The sequence below is a fragment of the Dama dama genome, chromosome 8, assembly GCF_033118175.1.
Source record: "Dama dama isolate Ldn47 chromosome 8, ASM3311817v1, whole genome shotgun sequence".
Taxonomy (NCBI): domain Eukaryota; kingdom Metazoa; phylum Chordata; class Mammalia; order Artiodactyla; family Cervidae; genus Dama; species Dama dama.
This window is the reverse complement of record NC_083688.1, coordinates 6257595-6281311: the sequence shown is the minus strand read 5'-3', so window position 1 is coordinate 6281311 and position 23717 is coordinate 6257595. Positions and strand designations below refer to the sequence as shown.

At 37.0% G+C, this 23717-nt stretch overlaps 1 protein-coding gene across 3 annotated transcripts in view; it reads right to left on the bottom strand.

Moving 5' to 3' along the window:
• KDM1A (lysine demethylase 1A) overlaps positions 1-23717 on the bottom strand; it is a 65803-nt gene that overhangs the window by 17954 nt on the left and 24132 nt on the right. For 2 of the 3 annotated variants that reach the window (XM_061148154.1, XM_061148152.1), the window contains exons 3-9: positions 17722-17781; positions 12452-12585; positions 9234-9312; positions 8499-8591; positions 7088-7194; positions 5450-5531; positions 4419-4513 (exon numbers count right to left, since the gene is read on the bottom strand). In XM_061148154.1, coding sequence (XP_061004137.1) covers positions 4419-4513; positions 5450-5531; positions 7088-7194; positions 8499-8591; positions 9234-9312; positions 12452-12585; positions 17722-17781 — 650 coding nt within the window. The remainder of the gene's footprint in view (positions 1-4418; positions 4514-5449; positions 5532-7087; positions 7195-8498; positions 8592-9233; positions 9313-12451; positions 12586-17721; positions 17782-23717) is intronic. The other variant, XM_061148153.1, reaches the window with a different exon arrangement.

The window sequence follows — 23717 nt, the reverse complement described above, 5'->3', positions numbered from 1 at the left end:
TCCCAGTTTAACTCATAAGATATTAGGGGATGTAAATAACTGACTTTCCTACAGCAGGGACTAAGCCATGTGGAGACGGAACACATGGCATGTCTAAGGAGTACACTAGCAATTTTTAGCACATAAGTGCTCAGTAAATTCTTGTTAAATGAATAAATTAATATAGTTTGGAAAAGTAAAGTCAGTAACTATATTTGAGGGAAAAATAACTATTTTGCAACTTCAGAAACATTAAAGGGGGGCATGAGATTTTTACATAAAAAGCAGAGACTGGCAGTTATGATTTTCAAGGGTAGAGAAAGACTGCCTTAAAGATACCAAAGATGTTTCCAAAAAGGATAATGAAAACTGAAAAGGCCAAGACACCTGTGTCGAAAGTATAGTAACCTAGACACCACTCTATATGAACACAACTGGAAACCTGGTAAGTTACAATGGTCACTGAGTATACCCAATCAATGGTATTTCTAAGAAGCCTGGTATGCATTACCTTTCAAGAGTTACCTTTCTTCCTCTGAGTCATTCCCAAGTAGAAAATCAGGATCTGTTTCTCCAAGTAGTTACTGAGCCTTTGAATCTCACTTGATAAAAACAACACACACACACACACACACACCTTCTCTCTCTCACATTCACTCACTTAAGATACCTATTCATGACTCAAAAAAAGCTGAAAACAAAACTAGAATCTAAAGCCCCCTAGTTACTAGCTGGTATATAGGAGATGCAGAAAACACTCAGTCATTTCTCCAGTCTCCCCCACAATCCAGGTTTTCATACCTCCCACTGGTGACTCCCAAATGCTACTGAAAACATGAATTACCCTATTTCCCAACTTTATCCATTCAAAACTAATTACAGCATAATTCAGAGTATGACTCCATCATCAATTAATGATGACAATGAGCAGGGAAGCTGCTTCATTAGCTCGGACTGTTTTTATAGGCTTGGAAGATACTTCTATTAGTTCAACATCCTAGCTGCCAGTGCAGGACCAGAGAGAAAGGAGAGGCAAGCTCTTTCAGGGATTCTCGTGACTGATTAAAACAATAACAAGGTAATACAACAAAACTACTTACTACATGATTTTTTTCCTATAACAGCAAAAGGCCTGGATATGGTAATATGTTCCTAAGACAACACTGTTGTTGTTTAGTCACTAAGTCATGTCCGAGTCTTTGCAATCCCATGGACTACAGCCTGCCAGGTCCTTCTGTCCATGGGACTTTTCAGTCAAGAATAGTGGAGTGGGTTCCCATTTCCTTCTCCAGGGGATCTTCGTAACTCAGAGATTGAACTTACATCTCCTGCATTGTCAGGTGGGTTCTTTACCACTGAGTCACCAGGGAAGCCCTTAAGACAATATTACAAGTGGTATTTATAACTGAGTTTGCTGCTGCCCTTGTACAGGATGAAATAATTAATTTCTGTGTACTAACAAAAGAACCATCTAATTACCCTCTTTTCCACTGAGGCTATCCAGAAAGAATGGGGAAACACACAGCATTTTGTATAATCATTTACTAAAGAAAAAGCAATGGCTGAGTGAGTATCATCACTCTAGGTGGGCCTCCATAGAGTAACTATTAAAAAAAAGTTCTTTTAATAAAAGAAGGAGACTCAGCTGATGCAGTCACACTGACAGAACTGCACACCTCTCCTGCCCCAACCTTCCCTGGACTCGAGCCAGGCGGAACAGCATTAAGCACCAGGGGAAGTGGGATGGACTGGAGACTGAACTGACATACACACACGACTAGGTATGAGGCAGATAACCAGTTAGAACCCACTGTATAGCAAAGGGAACTTACTCGGTGCTCCGTGGTGACCTCATTGGGAAGGAAATCCAAGAGGAGAGAGATGTTCATGTGGCTGAGTCACTGCCGTACAGTGACTAACACACGCCATAAAGCAACTACACTCCAATAAAACCTTTTTTTTAAAGTTTAAAAAAAAAAAGCCAAAACACCAGATAAGAGACCTGACTCTACAATTTATTGACTATGGTGATGTCAGGCAAACACATATGTGTGCTTTAGATTCTTCCCCTGCAAAATAAGGAAACAAAGCAACTAAGTGAGATTCCCTAGATTTCTAAATCCATTAAACGTATCTGACTATGAGTATAAATTAATCTGGCTATAAGCCAAAAGCCAGTCTGCTAGTCAATAGGTATCCATTCCTCCTCTGAACTAGATTACCGGGAACAGCAAGATACAGAAACATTAATAGGGCAAGCAGAACTCAAAGCTACAAAGAAATTCTTTCCCCAAATTTAACAATGCCTAAAGAATCCTCCTTACTATTTAGCTGCATTACCAAATACAAACCAACCAAGAAAAATCCTATAAAGATCAGAGTTGAATGACAACAAAATGCTGAAAACCACACATTAGCTTAACAACTGTTTACTAGAATGCTATTCAAAGAGCTGGTCCTGGTGAGAAAAGGAGCTTATACCAGAAGATAAACTAAAGCAACATTTCTTCCACTGAGAAAAGTCCTGCTACCAAAGCCATCTGAACTAACACTGTGGTTAAAAGGATGCAGTTTATTTACACTCAGGCACAAGATATTTCTCTCATCCCAAACTAGTAACCAACAGTTCATGAACTGGCAGCTGGTTGTAGGCCATATTTGAGTGAATGCTGCTATACTATAGGCTTCCCTGGTGGCTCAGATGGTAAAGAAACTGCCTGTAATGCAGGAGACCCAGGTTTGATCCCTGGGTTGGGATGATTCCCCTGGAGAAGGGCATTTATTTGGAAACAAATGTATTTCAAAATGTTTTACAGCTTACCTAATACCACAAAAGCAGACCATTCCTCTGGATATCTCTACTAGGGGAAAAAACCTCACATTTTACTGTCAGAAAGACTAAATGAGACTGTTCTACATTCAGGAAAGTCAAAAGAAAAAGATAGTGTCTCAAAGATCAGTGATAATCTTTGGCTTGGATTCCATTACTTCTTGAGGATGTAATATCAACTTCAAAGACCTTGCTTCCACAATTCAATTCTCTAAATTTATTGTCTATCTACCTAAAACATCTATCTGGTCATGTCGCTTCCCCCGCTCTCAACAAGACTGGATAGATGAAACTAGACTGGAAAAATGGAAGCCTATTATAGTACTCTTTCTACATTTGTATATGTTTGAAAATTTGTGTACAAGTCCCACCAGACTGTAGGGTCTTATATGGCAGGGACTGTCTTATTCATCTCTGCATTTTTCTTTTTTTAACAGATCTTTGCAAGTAATAGAAGTTTATAGAATTGCTGAATTAACATCTACTTCATCTTTTTCTATTTTATTCTGTTGGAAGGCTGCCTGCCCTTTTCCCTCACCCCCAGAAAAGCCCTGGAAGTAAATTTGGATCCAGAATGGTGGGGAAGGGAACCAAAGCATTCCCTGAAAGTCTGTACTTCTCTGATATGAACCCTATAAAACAGTCTTTTCCTAAAGGTAGACAGTAAAAGGCAAGGATGTCCCATAGGACCTATGACAAAAAATTTTGGAGTTGGAATGTTACCACTTTCAATAACAGTAGCTACACTGCCATATACATAGCAAACCTTCTCTTCCTTGATATATAAAGGTGATAATGAGTTTATATCCTGAGAACTAGAGACTCTTTTACTCCTAACAGGGGAGCTGGCAAAACTTCCACTGAAAACAAACTTCTGAGTTTCTCAGACCCCTAAAAATCAGAACCGACATATAACCTATCAGGCAGTTGTTAAAACCCTCCCACTCTCCCATGCTAAACATCACTGTCGTGTTACTGCCATCTTGACTACAGGAAGCTCCCATCTGGGCTTCCCTGGTGCTCAGTGCAGTCGATCCCTGAGTTGGGAAGATCTCCTGGAGAAGGAAATGGCAACCCAATCCAGTATTCCTGCCTGGGAAATCCCGTGGACTGGCAGGCTACAGTCTATTGGGTTGCAAGAAGTGACTAAGCAACAACAACAACAAATGCCTCTGATAAACAAGTATTTTCACCTACCTAAACATCAATTTGGTACTACCATTCACTATCAGCTCATCAAAAACCTGACCGTACGAACATAACACTGAAACCATGAGGAGCACACAAAGCTAAAGCACACGATGGGAGGCACAGTACAAAGAGATGAAGAGTCAGGTGGTCAGTTCCACAGGTCTCTTAGGGTACAGGTGGCCACAGCCAAATAAAAAGATTAATCACTTGGCTAGCCTAAATTTCATTAAGCATTTAAACACCTAAGCAGCTATTATAACTCCTTCCTATACAGCTCAGAGTTAAGAATCTGAATAAAGCCATATTATTTCTACCCTCAGTTCATATTTGTATGTGTGTATATTCATCCACATATTTCCCCAAAATTGCTTTCAACTGAACCAAAGAAATTGTATAAAGTTGCTTGCTGTCAACTTACAGCTTGTCCATTCGCTTCATAAAGTGGGCATTTTTGCTTGATCTTGGCCAGTTCCATATTTACTTGTTTGCTGACCACAGCCATGGGATTCCCTCCTAGAAAAAACTCCAACAATTAAACTCACATACCTTATGAAAAGGGAACAAAAACTTCAAAGCAAAAATATTTTTACTCAAATTTTAAAATGTTAAAGCTTAGGGTATGTGAATTAATACCAAAAAAATGCCCAAAGTAAAACAAATATATAAGTAAGCACAAAGAAGAAAGCAAAACACTGTGTGCGTGTGTGTTCACTCAACCTATTACCAAAAATCAGGAAACATTACAGATCCTTCTAGACTTTACATGCATAAAATTAGACATTACATACAAAAGGACCATAACACACGCACTGTTTTATAATCATTTTTCAACTTAGCAATAAATTGTGGACATAATTTCATGTCAATATGGAGCTACAAATTTTTAGCAGCTGGACAGTTCTCACTGCCTGACGATTTAATCTTCTAATCTGCGGTTTCTGTTATCCCACACTGAAAATGTTTTGAACACAATATGGTTCACTTGTCTATTTTCTTTAGATTAATTTCCTAGAACTGGATCTGCTAGGGCAAAATCTACACACATTTTAAATTATGCACATACTGACGTGTCTTTTCAGAAAACTGTTTGCCAATTTACCTTTCACTAACACTGAAAACAGGCTTCCCAGCTGGTGCAGTGGTAAATATCCCACCTGACAATGCAGAGACACAAGAGACACAAGTCTGATCCCTGGGTGGTGAAGATCCCCTGGAGAAGGAAATGGCAACCCACGCCACTATTCTTGCCTGGAAAATTCCACAGACTGAAGAACCTTCCAGGTGGTCACAAACAGTTGGACATGACTCAGCAACTGAGCACATACACACAAAACTAAGAACAGAATCCTAACCAATATATTTAAAAGCTGAATCTATGACTTTATAAGATTAAACCATTTTGTGAGTCTCAGACCCTGAAATCATAACACAAAACTAAGAACTACTTACCAAGACCTGTTACTACCATGGCTCCAAGGTCAGCTACATAGTTTCCTTTGCGAAATGTAGCAACTCGTCCACCCACACGATCCTGTTTTTTAAAAATTAAATGGCTAAAATTAATTCCAGTTTAATCATAATAACCTGGCAAAGTTCCATCTCAGGCCTCTTTGATAACTTAAAAAGAAAAAGGTGTAGAGTTTACATGGAGTATGATGTTAGCTCAAAAAGCAAATGAAGTTTAACTATTTGAGGGAATGGTAGATAATGAATGACACATAAAAGGAACAGAATTAAGTGCTATGAGGTAGGAAAAAATTTAATAGTCAGAAGACATCAGTTATAGGTACTATTAGCTCTCAACCCCAATATCTCTAATGCCACTTATTGTAAAGGCTGAGCAAGGGCCACCCACATAGAAAATACCTGCATACAAATTTCAACACTTAAGGTCATTTTCCTACCACCATGTTCTGACTCTTGTCCCCCAGTGTCACGGTCAGCTGTGACTGACTTGACAATTTCTCTGAGAAATGCCTCTTCAGTGCAGCCTCATGCCCAAGGGCAGTGTCTACTGAACACGAACCGCTGACAATACCTCTCATTTCTAAACAGGCCCAAGTGTTATCTTTGCTGACTGGAGATTTTCAAGTATAGGAAAATCTTACTGAGCTGCAGTGAAACCTCAGTCATGAGTTACATGAGTACTCTGTAAACTCCAGACCAACAAATGAAAAAAAGCAAAACAAAACAAAAATCTATACACATGGGTAGGAATCATAATGATCCTCCATTATTCTTTACTGTATTCTCAGTATATAGGATACATAGGCACACAGATATTTTCCAATTAAGGAGTAAAATATTATTTTTAGTAAGACTGTATCACAAATTGTTTATTTTGATTTCCCCATACTATCTGAAAAGAACATTAAAAAAAATTAAATTTAGATTGTACTGCACGAAACATTTTGAAAGCTTTTATAAAATTTTAAATGGTTTAGGTTATGTGAGAAGTGTTTTTTAGTTGTTGCTATTGTTTTTTTTAAGTGGCAGGAGTCCACAGAGGTCTTTAAGCCACTGAAAGATAATTAAATTACAAAAATTACTCATGAAAATGATTTGAATAGTGACGTCCTAATGGGATGTTCTTTTTTTTTTACTCTGTGCCATCATCCTCGTCCTCCTTCCACTTCCATTTCTCTCTCTGGACTAATGGTAAGGAGCCAGTATCTTGGGTTCACCAAGGCTGTAAAAGACGGCTGCTGCCTGAGAAGCAACTCCTCTCCCTTCACTATCGAACAGAATATAGTCACCGTGTTCCACCACTAAAAGTAACTGCATTTTATAAAGGGTATTCCAACAAAGCCCCCCAATTGAAAGTTGCTAATTGTAAGAAACAATGACCTGAAAATATATACCAAAGGGCTATATAGATTATTCATAAACTCTAAATACTCACTGAGTCCTTTTCAAAGTTTTGTCAAAAATACTTTACTCGATGTAGTTATTAACACTATCAAAATACTTTATTATTTAAATCAGTTTGGTTTAGTTCAATTTGTATGATTCCTTAATTTACCACAGATAATTTCCTTACCATATTTTCATCAGGTTGGGCTTCTAAACCCAAACTAAAATTCTTACCCTGGCTTCCAGAAGTGTGACATCCATTCCAAAACTTTGTAACTGACGAGCTGCTGCCAAGCCTGAGACCCCAGAGCCTATGATGATTACCTTTCCTGTCTTCTTAGCTGAAATTAAAAAATGAACAAAAATTAAAACACTGTTATAGTTTTAATAGTTTTTATCATTTTTTATCAAGAAAATTTCTAAATTCTTTACGTTATGATATCTCACAAAGTAAATAATTCAGTTATTTTCAAAATATGAAAACTAAATGAATACAAATTAGCAAATATCTGAGACTTATACTTTAACTCAATGTTGAAAATTTATAATTGGAATTCTTTATCTTAAAATTTACTTTCTCATTACTTCAGTCATGTGCTTCAGTGTCTGTGACCCTTGGTAAACTTATTATGCATAATCTCCCATATTTGCCTCACAATTATAACTAGGACAATTTGAACAGTCAACCAATTGATTCTTAAAGCTATTTTCTACAAGCTGTACTTCTGCAGTCTTTCCTTTTCTTAAAAATTATTAAAGCAGAGGGGACTTCTCTGGTGGTCCAGTGGTTGGAACTCTGTGCTCTCAATGCAGGGGACACGAGTTCAATCCCTGGACAGGGAACTAGACCCCACATTCCACAACTGAGAGTTCGAATGCTGCAGCTAAAGATTCGGCACGCTGCAACTAAAAATCCCATATGCCACAACTAAGACTAGGCATAGCCAGATAAATATATAAATTTTAAAAAGTTATTAAAGCAAAAAAAAAAAAATGTATTATAAACAGGTGTGTGTGCTTAGTTGCTCAGCTGTGCCCGACTCTTTGTGACCCCATGGACTGTAGCCGCCAGGCTCCTCTGTCCATAGGGACTCTCCAGGCAAGAATACTGGAGTGGGCTGCCATGCCCTGCCTCCACAGGATCGTCCCAACCCAGGGATCAAACCCAGGTGTCCCACATTGCAGGCAGCTTCTTTACTGTCTGAGTCACCAGCGAAGTGCAAACAGACAGAGAGATGCATTAATTCTCAGAATACCCCTATCTTCTGATTCCTGGCAGACACTATCCAGACACCACTAAAGGGGTAAACAGCATTGAAAAATATAAAAATGCAACCCTTAGCACTGCACTAAAGAACTGCTCAATGAGAGAAAACAAACTTCCTACTTTCATAACTGATCTTTTTCATTTTTAATAAACTTTGTTTTTTTCTTAAATTGGAAATTCATATCTTTTACCAAGTATTTTATCAAACCAGAAATTATAGGAAATTCATATTTATAAGATTTTACTTTAAATTTGAGTTACAAGAAGATAAGCTTAGGAATATTCTGGCTCTAAATATGGATTCAGAAATCAAAATAAAATGCTAAAAGCCTCCTGGAATCTAATCTAAAACAATGAAGCTCATTGGCCAGTCCTTACTTGGGAGCGGCTTTATCCTCTTATAGATGCCGAAGTTGATAAGACCATGACGCTCTAAATAACTGTGAACTCGGTGGACAAGCACAGTATCACCTACAGAAAAATTAATTTAGACACATGTTTATCTTTTTAGCACTTTAAATGGAAAACTCTGATTCTTCTTTATTTCTCCATCATGAAATCATTCTATTCATCTTTTCCATAAGCTTCAAGTCATATGACTCCTTTAGAAAAGTGATTTTGAGAACTGTTAGTCCACATGGTAGTCCGAAACGCCTATCACATAATCTTGAATTTTTAAGAATGACATCCCAATACAGATGAAATGAAGGACAAAACCAACCCTTTAAATAGTAGTAGTATGCTCATTTACTTTGGGAAAAACTTTACAAGACCACTGGTGGCAAGTGAGAAATGAGAAAGCCAAACAGAGAGCCAACTGAATGCCACCAAAGTATTCTGTGGATTAAAGTTGGAACACAGGTCTGGAGAGATTATTAGCAATTTCTTGAACTCATTCACCTGTCAACACAAATAAAAATTGAGAACAATTACAAACACACGGAACAGTTTTGCTAAAAGGTTCACTTTTGCACAGCACAGGTGTGAAATAAAATTAATATATGTATGAAAATTAATTAACAAATTCATTATCAAGGAGCCATGAGCTTCTGGAAGAAAATGTCAATTTTCACAATTCAGTTCAAGACCAGTCCTATGGCAAATGCTACTTACTGTTGTAAGGCGCTTCTAATTGTTGGAGAGTAGCTTCAAATGTCAGCTGAATCTTTGGATTATCCAACCACAACTGCAACTGTAATTGAATGATAGGAAACTGTATTATATACAAATAGACATACACTATTTGATTGCCTCAAATACGGGTTTTCCTTTCTATGAAACAGTAAGGTTTTTATTTCTGACAAAGAAACTAATGAAACACAAAACCATGGCAAATGAGTGAATAATTAAAGAAGCTGGGAAATATTTGGCCTACCAAGTAACTTGCCAAGATCATTCAGCTGGGGAGCAACAAGGATTTAAACCTAGATTAGGTATCTCCAGAGATACTGAGTTGATACAAAATTAAATGATCAATTAGATATGTGGTGACATGTGTGCACAAAAGAGAACTCCTCAGTTATTAGCCTGCACAACTAAATGAATTGGTATATCATTTACTGAATGAGGTGAGGGACACTGAAATAAGAGATCATGAGTTGAGTTTAAAGACAATAAGAGGAGCTGAAGACTGGCATCTAGACATGTAGCTGGAGTTCAGAGAGTTGAGGTTTAGAGCCTCTTGCTTATGGGTATAACTGAAGTCAAGTGTGCAAAAGAAGGGCTCCTAGCAGAAAGTACAGGGGAGAGAGGAGAGGACCTTAAGGACCTCCAGCCAGTTCACATAGTTGGCCTGTTGTTAAGGACAACCCTACAAATCATTCAGAGAAGACAACAACCAGGGAAGCAAGAGAAAAACTAGAATTCTGTGTTAAGCTAAGGAAGCTGTGTATTTAAGAAAGGAATCAATTATTTCTAATACTGCTGAAAAAGGAGTAAAATGAGGAATGAAAAATATTATGGTACAATCAATGGCCTCTAACATGAATTCTCTTCAAACTGAATACATACCTACAAAAGGCAAGACCAGTGGAATACTATCATATTTAAGTCTTAGTTAAAAGTTAATAAATACTGCTCCATCAAATTTCAAAGGAGTTAATGTGTAAATAAATTCAGTTACAAAGAGATATGACCAAATTCGTATCACAAATTTTCTCTGTGGCCACTGTCAAAAGGAAAATGGAATTCCTCAATCATGCTGTGGGCCCAAGCCCATCAAACTTCAACATAAGCTTCTTCCTCCTTCCATCTTATAATATAAAGCTCACATCACAGGTTCTAGTTGAATAATTCTAAAATTGTGGTTTTAAAATCTGGAAGCAAAGGATGCAATTTAACATGAGACAATTGACACAGTCCTTATAGGAAAGAATGACTTAAATTCTGTTTTTTAGCCAGAGACCACAACTCTAAACCTGCACTAGTCCTTCCCCAAATCTGAACTTCTGTCACAGGGAATGAATCAGAGGAAACAAACTTCTATAAATCTACCACTGAAATTCAAGTAAAAAGTGAAAACTTCCCTCAGATGAAACAAAAAAATGACAATTTTGTCTGAAATCTACTTAGAACAAATGTTAACAAGCTACACACAGAAGCTGATTCAATTATAAGACAAATCAGCCTCAAAAATGCACATTAAGACTTTTCCATTCACTTTTTAAAATATCACCCAATTTTTCTTCACAAAAAAGAACCTTTATTCAGTACTACACAAACCTACCAATCAATCTAGCTAAATGGCATCTAACAATCCAAATTTAGCAGTAGTTTTACAATCTAATGGTCAAAATGATGTTAGTGGTGAATAAAAAGACATCTCTGAGTATCTATTCAGCTATAACCAAAATAGATGAAATTCAACATGAGTTTCTTCTACTCTGTTTCACCCGAGTATAACAAATGGAGCTTCCCTGGTGGCTCGGCCAGCGGGTAAAGAATCTGCCTTCAATGCAGCAGACCCTGGTTCAATCCCTGAGTTGGGAAGATTCCCTGGAGAAGAGAATGGCTCTTGCCTTGAGAATTCCAGTATTCTTGCCTTGAGAATTCCATGGACAGAGGAGCCTGGCAGGCTACGTCCATGGGGTCGCAAAGAGTTGGACACAACTAAAGTGACTAACACTTTCACTTCCAGAGTATAACAAACATGTTCTGAACAGTATACAGTTAAAGAATTTCTGATGGGACTTCCCTGGTGGTCCAGTGGCTAAGACTGTGTTCCCAAAGCAGGGTACCTGGCTTTGATTCCTAGTCAGGGAACTAGAGCCCACAGGCCAACTAAGACCCCAGAGCAGCCAAATTAAAAAAAAAAAGAAGAAGAAGAAAAAGAACTTCAGATGAATAAAGAATGTAAAAGAAAATTTCACAGAAGAAATGCAAATGACTAACAAATATGAAAAAGCCATCAGTCTAAGTAATCAAAGAAATGCAAGATAAATGAAATGATCTTGGCCTACTACAGCAGCACAGATTATCATCAATCAGACCATAAAGAATCTGCCTGCAATGCAGGAGACCTGAGTTCAGATCCCTGTGTTGAAAAGATCCCCTGGAGAAGGCAATGGCTACCCACTCCAGTATTCTTGCCTGGAAAATACCATGGACAGAGGAACCTGGTGGGTTACGGTCCATGTGGTCACAAAGAATTGGATATGACTGAACAACCAACACTTTCACTTTCACTCAATGAGCCCATCAACTGGGTCAGGCTCCCTGGGAAATAATCTGACAACATGTATCAAATCTTAAAAAGTGTTCATACTTTTTGAGAAGGTAGTTTTCCTTCTAGAACTCTATCTAGAATTTGATCATAAGGAAATAATCAGAGATGAAAGTCAACAATGTATAAAGCTGTTCAGAGCTTCACTTTAATAAGTAAAATGGACATTTAACTGTCCAACAGTTAAAAGTATGACCCACCTGTCAAATAAAATATTACACAGATATTAAAATCAATCATTCAGGCAGAGGAGGATGATGAACCAGATGAGCAGAAGAGAATAAGGGTTTCTCTTATGCTGAGAAGAAAAGACAAAGTGATTATTTTTAAATGTTTATAAAGATTCTTATTGTGTGTTTATAAGGTTACTGAAGAATGAAAAGAATCCAAAGAATGCATGGAAGGAGGATCTCAATTTTGTAAGAAAAATTATATACATTTAAAAAAATACCTAGAGGAAAAAAACTAATTTTTAACAGTGGTGATCTCTGGATAATAGTAATATAGATAACTTAAAATTCTTTCCTCTCTACTTTCCCCCCCGTATTCTATATAAAATAATATGTACCTTTTAGAATTCAGGTGGAGAAAAACTAACAAGGAAACTTACTGTGCGATTTCTAATGAACAGAAAAACCTTCTGGGTCTGCTGTGGTCCACTGATGATATCCGGAAAACAGGCTGCTTCTTGAGAAGTCATCCGGTCATGAGGAAGTCTACTCTGGAAAGCTGCACCCTCCACACCTAGCAAAAAAAAGCAGAGGGTTTCTGGGAAATGTGCAAGTGAATACAGAACTAGGGATAGTGATTATGCCTCAAACTCCTTTCTGCCTGAAGAACTTTTGTAGAGCTCTGCCTTGTTCACAGACTGATCTCACCTCCTTTTTTAAAAAAAGCTTTCAATTTGCTCAAAAGCTGAAACACCCTTAAAAAGTAGTCATTCTTTTGAGCTTAACATTCCTAAAATCAGTTTACTAATGAGAGAAACAATATACATTAAAAAACATAACAAGGCATTTAGAATCTTTTCTTCATCCACAAAAAACTTTAAAATACTTGAGGACACTCAACTAAAATTAGCACCATTAACAGTATACAATAAATCTTAAAACTAAAGAACAAGAGTAAAGGAGAAAAGACTAACAAGAAAGCAAAAGAGGCCATGGAATGAAAAACACAATCACATACTTTTTTAAGACAACAATAGGGAACATGAAGAGGATCTAACGTTTAAAAACGAACATATGGTCTCATCAATGGCACCATCCATTAGTTCCCATAATTCAATTGCTGGCAAGCAGTGACAGAAATTAAGCAGACTACAATGAAGAGACAAAAGAAAGCAAGAAATTCATCTTTTCTGGTAGAAACATTAGAAATGCTTTACTACTAACTGCAAGTAAAATATGTCACTGCATATACTATATAGTACTACATATACATATATATAATTTATTTAACAAGTGTAAGTCTTAAATTGGGTATTAAATTGAAATTTTTATAAGCTGGTAGTTAAGTACATCTTTATAAGATATCCTAAGAAATACATTTACATATATTTTACTTTTATTTCTAAGATGATCTTCCCCTGGTAGTCTAGTGGTTAGGACCTGGTGCACTCTATATAGGATGATCTTATAAATATATACTTAACCATTAGCTTCTGCACATATCAAAACACAATATAAAGAGTTTAAAAATTCAATATCATTGAAGTAATTATGTAAGTAATAAAACAGGTACCAGATATCCATATTTAATCATTTAAAAGCACAAAAAAATAAGAAGTTGGAAGCACTGATAATGGAAGCAACACTAAAGAAAAGGCATCAGTAAGATTAGGAGAACAAAAAGAACAAGGCAGGTAAAGATGTAACTTAGAAAATTACAGTTAAGCTATTGAGGTATTGTTTCCGTAAAGACGTCCAAACACTATTTAGAAAAAAATAATGATTAATGAGAGGTTAAGCAAAAATGCCTAATGCTACTGTATATTAGGGTATACTGTTCTTGGAAACAAGCATTAAAACTCATTCATCCACAGTAAGTAATGAGGGCACAAACAATGTATTCACAACACTAGATCAAATTAATAATCCTCACATTCAATGAATCACAACCTAAAATTAAGACTCTCAGGGAAATTGTTCTACAAGGAAAAAAAAAAGTAACAGCCATACTGTGGAGGGCAGAGCAGGAAATCAAGGCATGAAAAGAAGAAATGCTGATTATCAGAAGTAGAGGTTATTTCAGTAAGCTGAAAGTTTCCAGTACTTTACAGCTTCAAAGTCCCCAGTCCTGTATTCCCAAATCATAATAAATAAACAAAAAATAAAGCCAAGTCCAAAATCATGTCACATTTATAAGAAATATTATCTACTCAATAACCCTGAGTATTTGAACCAAATATAGGTTATATCTTGGTATATTTCATGAGTGTATACTATTAACAAGAAAACCAATGAACTCTATAAACTTTACTTCTCCTTTCCCAAAACAGGGTAGTTTTCTTTCTTAGTTATATTATCTTCTATATGTATGTTTAATAAGCGGTCCCTGACTATCAATGCTATTGCAAAATACTATTGTCATGACAGCCAGAAAAACCATGTGGGGGGGGAACCCACTAAATTTTATATTATATATGGTTTCTCACTCCAAGTGTTATCAACAGAAATCACTTTAATATAGTTGGCTAATTTGAGAAATCTGGAGAAAATGTAACAATTAAGAAATTTTATATCAGTCACAAGTTTTAAATTATCTTTTGATCAAACATCAAAAGTTTAACGAAAGGAATTAAAGAAGCCCAAAGTTGTAACATTAATGTACATGTGGAATAACAATATTCTCCATCTCTAACTTCTGCATAATAGCTAAAAAAAAAATTATTCTTAAAAATAAACTTTTTAAAAATGAAAAATGGACCCTAAAAATTCTAATTACTGCCTTCCTTCTAGCTTGTAAGGATGAGACTAGTATTTTAAGAAGAAAACCATTATCAAAATCAAGATGAAAAGTGTACAAGATTTAAACATCTAACTTTTCCCCAAAGAAACAAAAAATTTGAAAACTAAACTGCTCAGAAGCTAAATCAAAACATTCTTTTAAAAATACTGCAAAATGAACAGAGCACTATCTCCTTTAAAGGGAAGAGTCTTACAGAACACAACTGTCTCTAACAATGTCCTTACTGAAAGCACCAGCAGCACACACGACCCATAAGTAGCTCACGCCTGGCTCTGGAGTGGTTCTGTGCTTTGGTGCTGTGTGCCCTTTAACAGAGCCTGCTATTCTGGAAGTTCAGAATGCTTCAAAGACACTATCTTCTGTTTCTAAAAGCCCCAAGGCTGCCTACATAACTAATCTTGCCCTCTGTTCGTCTTTCTTACCACTCCAGCACAGGATATTTCCAGCATCACCTTTCAAAATGCAGTCATGCTAAAGCTTAACTGCCCTGTCTAAGGGTCTGACTGGCTCATACTTTCTCTGAAAACAAAGTAAAAGTAGTTACATATTTAAAGGAATGACTTTCTGAATCTATTAATTAGACAGAAAAAGGGAGGGGGAAAGTGAGACTCCAGGACCATTAGAAACATTTCCCCCCAGTTCTGTTGGAACACAGGCAGCATCTTGAATAAAGTAACAGAGATATGACAACAGAAGAGAAAAGAAGACCTCCATGAGAGTTTCTCGGCTTTCCCCACTTCATTAAAGTAGATAAAATTTAACTATAACTAGATTTCTAGCTAAAGGATGGAAACAAGAGCCTGATAAGATGTACATATAAACTTCCTAAAATTAGTAACTATAGATGCACCATGTATTAGTGTTAGTCACTCAGTCATGTTTGATTCTGCAACCCCGTGGACTGTAGCCAGCCAGGCTCCTGTGTCCATGGAATTCTCCAGGCAAGAATACTGCAGTGGGTAGCCATGCCCTTCTCCAGGGGATTTTCCCAACCCAGGGATCAAACCCGGGTCTCCTGCACTGCAGGTGGATTCTTTACCGCCTGAGCCATCAGGGAAGCCCTGATGCACTACATGCAGTCTAAGAATAGCTTAAAAATAAAAGAATAAAAAGAGAGAAAAAGGAAGAAAAAGGAGAGCATTTCTTATGCTTTAGATTTTTAATTTTTAGGGTAAATGCACACTTCAAATGATTCTATGAGGGAGAGTGTAAGGAACAGTATATGCATAAGAAACAAGACCTCTGGGTTCTCACTCCTCCGCTGCTGGTATATCCCTAGTCGAGTCATTTACTTTGTGCTTCAGGACCTAACTGATAAAACAGGGGTGATGCAAATACCATCTGTTTGAAGGGAGAAAACTAGGTAAGATGACCTCAAGTTCCCCCCTCATTTTTAAGGTTTAGGATGTAAATACCAACTTGATGTGATTTTTTAAGGTCAAGATATGATCCTGGTCCCAAGATACTCATGAGGGTCACATGGTTTTGTTAAGAGAAGAACACTGATTACTTATAAGCATACTTTTCTAACTCGGACTGATCATATCACAAATGCAAGCTTCTGAATAAGCTGAACAAGATGAAGATCTAAAGAGACCCTGACAGGCTCAGAACGGTCACCGCCACCCTGGAAGCACCTGAAGCTCACGCTCTGCTCCTGTTAAAGGAGCAGCGCCGGTTCATGTGGAGTCTGTTTTTACCCTCAGCAATACGACACACTGTTCTCTTAAGCGAAAGAGTCAATTTATTAATTATTCACGTAAAAACAAAAAGCAACAAGAAAACTCTATTTCTTCAATATTAAAAGTTCTAAAAGCTATCCCTGCTCCTCGGCAGTTCCATAGAAGATCCAATCATGCATCATTTGATGAAAAGCACTGTTGAAGATTTATCTGCCAGATAAATGAGAATTTTAACTCCTCTAAGACAACCATGTACTGATTATCAAACTTCAATCCTTTGGACAGCATTTAAAGAAGTCTACTTCTAACATTCTGGATCCCCTAGATACTACTACTGAAGTATCTTTGATCCAAGATAGTAAAATACAAATACTCCCTGGACCTGCTTACACAAACTGTAATAAATAATTTTGAAGTAGATTTAAGAGTTGAAAAGTGACAAACTCCAAAAGTGATATCTATTCCAAATCTATCAAAATGTATATGCAAAATAGTTTTGAGCACTGGCATATACAATAACATCCTTTAAGAGGTAAAGGATGAAATCCAGACAATTCTACTTTGGATTCCTGGAACAAACTTTAACTGTTCCAGACGGGCCCCTATAAATCATTTAACCCTTTACTTTTCCCTAGAAGTTAAAACTTTCATAGTTTGGTCTGAAAATAAAAGAGTGCTTTGAGCAGACTTTTAAAAAAAATTAATTTTCATGTGAGAAACAAAATGTTTAAAACTGAAAAGTTAACTATGTAATAACGTTAGTTGAAAAACTGTATCCAATACCACCTAACAATCATTTCTAAGGAGTCAACTTGCCCACATAATTCCTTTGACTAATCTTAGAATGCCTTTCCATCCTATTTTTCAGCCTATGGCTTCCCCTTTCTGTGTATTATTACATTATAGTTCTGTGTAAAGGTCCCATGATTTCTAAGCCTATGTTTTATATTATGTTTGCTGTTACTATAAAGTCTGCTGGGGAGAAAAGTGCCCGCCATCTCCTCAAAAATATGAAGAAGAGTGGAGGGCTGAGATCGGCCTGAGGACTTCAAAAGATTTCGCTTGCCTTTGTTCTGGCTACACTTTCTATTATACTACTCTATCCTGTGGCTTATAGTTCTTCCTTGCGCTTCTGGCTAAAATGGGGTACCACAGCCAAAGACACTCGCAAGCATCACCCTGACTTGGCGGCTCTTGCTAAGTGGCAAGCATCTAATGCCACCCTCACCTGATGCTTGGCCGTCTCCATACCCTCCAGAACTGTCGTCTTGAAGTCCTCCTGCTTGCCCTGTGGAAGGAAAGAGGAGAACTCAGGGACCTTACTCCATAAATTGAGATAATATCTGGACATATAGTTGGGATAATGTCTGGCCTAACAGTTGGTGACTCATGACTTCACCACCAACTAGTAAACCCATATTCAGAGAGCTCTTCCTTCTGGAATCAAGGCCCAGGGAATCACATTATAGTGTTCCAAATTCTGGTCAGGAAATGTCAACTTTGCATGCTCATTCTTGTTGAAAGGTAGCAGAAAAAGTACGTAGTATTTCTAATTGCTAAATCCTTGCTGTCAGTCTTAAATGTCAAGACTGGATGGGGAAAAGGGATTCCAAATGTCTTTTACTACTTATTGCCTGACTGAGAGTGGGTGTGGCAAGGGCTCTAGGATCTGGAGTGGCAACAATTCAGCATTCACTCAATGTCTCTTAAACTTTACCTTTCTACCTAAAAAGTATATATATATACACACAAATAAATATATAAGAAAACAAACAAAAGACGTAATTTTAATGAGAAAGTCTCCCCTTGATTTCAAAGAAGGGACAATAACTACAAGATTCAGTTCCGAAAGAAGTTTCATTCACTATACAAACTACACAGTGCCAGATCTGAACATGCCAGCTCTTCCTTAGAAAACTTTAAAACACAACATAAGCCACCTCGTAGTTACATGCCAAGTACTGCAGAGAGACACAAGGGAAAAGGCTGAAGCAGGGAAGACTGGGGAGCTTCTACCTCAAGCTACACAATAAGCCTGTAAGAAATTTTCTTCATTGATTAATGTACAGAAATAGCTTCAAGAAAAGTATCACAGCCTGAAAGTTCAATCTGAGACAGTTAGATCATCTTCAAGACTCTTCCAAAGTCAATCACCAAGACAGATGCAATGGTCATCTTAAGCTTCTAGCCACCTGATACACTATGTGTATGATACACAGTGTGATCTCTGGAAGATATGAGACACCATCCCCACAAGATCTAAAACTTGACAAGCTTCATTAAATAGTTTAAAAGAATCTCAACTAGAAAGCAGACTGATTATTCCATCATTTGAGTTGAGAAAGCAGGAAAATAAAACTAACATTACCCCCTTACTGTAAGAACGATTCTATGACTGTGATACTTAAAACAACACTTTGATCGCTAAGTATATGAAGGTATTCAGACAGAAATGATTTTTTACAACATTAAAATATGCTGCTAGATGGTATATGATCTGCTTTGAAAGGAGAACAGAATCTCATTCTAAAATTATTGCACATTGCTCTTGTATGAAGGGTCCTTTAGGTTCCAGAAGATTATGCTTCTCAGACAAGTTACAAGGTGTGCAGATCTGCTGTTTACAGCCTTTGAAAAAGGGCTTATACATATGAAGAGATAACTCCAATTATGAATCCAATCTGTAAATCTATCTTGAAAATGCAGGATCTACATTTAAAATTTTATTTTTAAAGTTTAAGGTAAAAAAAGTTCATTCTCAATAAACACGGATTAATTCATTTAAAAATCTTTCAGAGTTGAAAAGTTTCTGAGTAAAAATTATTGTCATAATTTTGTTTGGTTCCAAAATAGAACCAAACTAGATCAGAAGATTAAACTATATTTTAGAAAAGAGGGGAAAGGGGCTCAAAACAATGAAATCATTTGCAAGAAGAACATTTAGGCATTAGAAATAATAATACAGCTCGTCTTTAGCAAATTATGTTCCTGGCTTAACAACGAATGAAAATAACCATCTCTTGTCATGATGGTATCTCATCACTTCTTAGTAAGTAAAAACAAAAAACACTTTCAAGCCTGCCATCAAGTATTAATTATTTTAATCCTTCTTATTGCTATGATTTTCCTTCTTCTCCCACTACATGTTATACAATATGTTATGTACTTTATTCACTGATTTTTTTCTATCAGTGATACTTCATAGAAATATGGAGTTCTTATCCTTGACTTATGTACTCAGAAGGGCAACAAAGGAAGGCAGTCTTTCTTGTCTTCTGCTTTCAAAGAGGAACTAACAAAATTCTTATAAAGCCACAGTTTTTTTCTTTTTGAGACCGTTCCTTGATTAAAAAAAAAAAAATTGGAGGAGAAACAACGAAAATATCCAATACACTGGGAAGATTTTTAAAAGGTATCTCTTATAACAGCAGTCAAAAAAAAAAAAAACCGTGAAACTCTGAGGTATTACTTAAGCACAGAAACAGGAGAAAACCAAGCAGAAGGTGTTATAAACATGTAAGAAATCATGAAAAACAAAAAGTGTTTTAAATTAGGTAAATGAACAATATATCTCTTGACTTGACAACCACTGATAACCTGTTTGAAAGTAAAGATAAGGTTGTTGTTTTCTAATCACAATATACTCAGGAGAGTTGTGACGGTGAATAGTTCTCCAAGACAGTGGAAAACAGCATCATCTTTATTAGTGGTATTCTAGGCCAATTCTTCACCTTTTTTTTTTTTTTTGCGCTTTACTAGCTCTCAGATTCATTTTGCCAGAATGCTATAATGTTTAAAGCACAGAATCATGCAATACAATTGGCATAAAAAAGTTTTATAATTACATATTAATTTCCTTTATTTTTTAACAGAGTATTCATCATTTCATTAAGAAAATACACACAAAAATGGGGCTTCCCTGGTGGCTCAGATGGTAAAAAAAAAAAAAAAAAATCTGCCTGCAACGTAGGAGGACCCAGGTTCAATCCCTGGGTCAGAAAGCTCCCCTAGAAAAGAAAATGGCAACCCACTCCAGTATTCTTGCCTGGAGAATTCCATGGACAGAGGAGCCTGGTGGGCTATAATCCATGGGGTCACAAAGAGTTGGACATGACTAAGCAACTAACACTTTCACTTTCACACAGAAAAATGTTTGCAGCTAACTTTACATCCAGGTAGTGTCTCTACCTAGAACACATAAAATGCTGTATTCATTTCTTCTTTGGGTCTTTCAGGTGTAGAACTTTTCTTCTGACAGTGGTACAAAGACATGGAACATCAGGCAAATATGGTTTTTGTTTTCCATAAGCTCAAATCCAAAACAGAAGACAAAATTACACAAAGCAACTTTTTAGTATTAACTTAATTTGGCACTCCTGCGTGAGAAGACTTCCTGTTGTTTTCACTCCACTCCCCTCTACCACACACACAAATACACACACACAAAATCCTCAAGTCTGAAGCACAGACCCTTAATATAGTTTATTTGTGCATATTTTCTCCAAGTTCAAAATCTTTTTGGTTTATTTTACATAGCAGTCTTTCAGTCATCCTCTAATAAATCTGCAGATACGTTAAGTTATTCTTGAAGAACAGCGAAGTACTTTAGTTATAGTCACACTACTGAATATTTTTTCATTTTAATTCTTAAAACTCTTAATTCAAAATTCATACTCTTCCAGCATCTTCAGAGGAAGTCTGTTGCTTCCAAATATTTTCACTTAGCCAGGCATTGAGGTGAGAATCATGGTTTACTGTTCCCATTAACATACTAAACAACATATTCATCACATTTTGACTAGTGTCTTGGAAACACATTGATAATTTTTATAAACATTTTGACGAACTTCTAAATCTTAGAGGAAGCAATCATTTTTAAACAGAAAATCAATCAAAATTTTACCAAATTTACAGAATAAAAATGACTGCCAAGGATTGACTTCAATCAAACCTGACAAACTAGCAAAGGGAAAAAAAAAAAATCTCAAAAAACCATCTTTGAATATGCAAGTTTCCACTATATTAACACACTAGTTGAATTTCTTAATAACCTCACAAATTTAATGTTTACTGAAAACCCAAACAAAAACTGTCACACACAAAATCAAAGGTAGAATTGTGTGTGTGTGTGCGTGTGTGTGTGTGTGTGTGTGCGTGCGTGCGTGTGCGTGCGCGCGCGTGTGCGTGCGCGCACGCGCACTCAGTTGCATCCAACTCTTTGGGACCCCATGAACTGTAACCTCCCAGGCTGTTCTGACCGTGGAATTTTCTAGGCAAGAATACTGGAGTGGGTTGCCATTTCCTACTCAAGGGGATATTCCTGACCCAGGGATCTAACCTGAGTCTCTTCTGCCTCCTGCATTGGCAGGCAGATCCTTTACAACTACACTACCCGGGAAGACCTGAGTGTCTACTTTCAAAGGGTTTATGATCTACTTGGGGAAAGACGAAAATATACCCGGAAACTTTTCTTTATTTTTAAGAGGAAACAAGTACAGAATTAGGGGAATCATGGAAGCTTTTCTGAACAAATCCAGAGAGATCTGGAGAGACTGGGGGTGGGGGGGGAGCAGTGAAACCACTGGCATGGCCCAAAACATTTACAAAAGCAAGGAGAAAAGCACAGATACGGTATGTGCAAAGAACTGCACACAGCATGCTGCTTAATGAAGGATATGATCTCAAAGAGCAGTGGGAAACACACAGGATAGGCAAAAATGCAGCACCTTCAGGGCCAAAACTTAAACTTGGTTTTATTGGTAATGCAGTAAAAATGTATGATTTTTACCAAGAAAGCAATAAAACAAGTGACATTTTAATTAAACCAATCTGGTCATTTTGTACCAGATAGATCAGAGGGGAAAGGTGAGCTAGATGAAGGAGATTCAATAGAAAGACTACTGAAATAATTTGGATATGAAGCAAAATCCACTAAAATTAAAAAGGAGACAGTAAAAATGGATAAGGCACATAACAAGTCAAAGTTGTGCACAGGAAGACACATGACTTTTCAAGAGAGTTGATGAAAGAGATAAGGTAATTTTAAGATGACTGTAAGCTTCCAAAGTTCAGGAGAATGGACTTCAGTAATAAAATGTATAAAACAGTAAATCTGGGAGACAGGTTAGTAAAATTAAATGGGCTCAGATGGTAAAGTGTCTGCCTACAATGCAGAAGACCCAGGTTCAATCCCTGGGTGGGGAAGATCTCCTGGAGAAGGAAATGGAGAAGGAAATGGCAACCCACTCCAGTACACTTGCCTGGAAAATCCCATGGATGGAGGAGCCTGGGGTCGCAAAGAGTCGGATACCACTGAGCGACTTCACGTCACTCTAAAGATGGTGGGAAATTAAAGACTGGAACTCACAAGTGAGAATGGGACTAAGAAATTTTAAATTAGCATGGAGGTAAAAAGAGTCTGAAGCAGCTATATGTTTATCTCATAAGGAAAGACGCCATTTCAAAGAAGAACTGGTCCGTGTAAATGACAAAAAAAAGTTAAAAAAAAAAAAAAATTGAGAAAAGCTGAGTTATTGGTGACCATCACCAACCACTTCATGCTGCTTTTCCACCCTTGCTTTAGTGACAGGCGGCTTAAAAATGGTATATACTCTTTTCTGCTAACTTTTTCACTATGACTTTCAGCAGAAGAATAAATGATCTATAGCAGCTGAAAGGAATGTAAAGGCTCAGAAAGGTAGACCTAAATTAGCCTAAAGGAGCCTCAGGGGTTCCTTTGAAGTACATCAGAGGCATTTAAAAACACCTAACGCTGACCAATGGAGAAGGGAATGGCAATCCACTCCAGTATTCTTGCCTGGAGAATTCCATGGACAGAGAAGCCTGGTGGGCTACAGTCCGTGGGGTCGAACATGACTGAGCGACTAACACACACACACACTGATCAATACTCTCCAACAAAATTAATCAAAATGAAATCTCCAATTAGAGCAGCAATTCTAGGGTTACACTGTCATTTAAAATAATGAACTAAGAATAGATAACCTTAAAGTGTGAAAAGCAAGAAAACTGCTGCCTGAGGTAGGAGCCTGCCTGGAATTTTTTCACTGTACCACTGAAAAAAGTGTGGTACAGCATTTGCTCCAGAACTTAACATGGGACAGAAGTGAGAAGCTCAGCAGCAGGGATCCTATATAAAAGAAAGTAAAGGCCCTACAAGCTAGGGACGAAAGCAAAACTTTTAGAAACCAATTGGAAGAACTG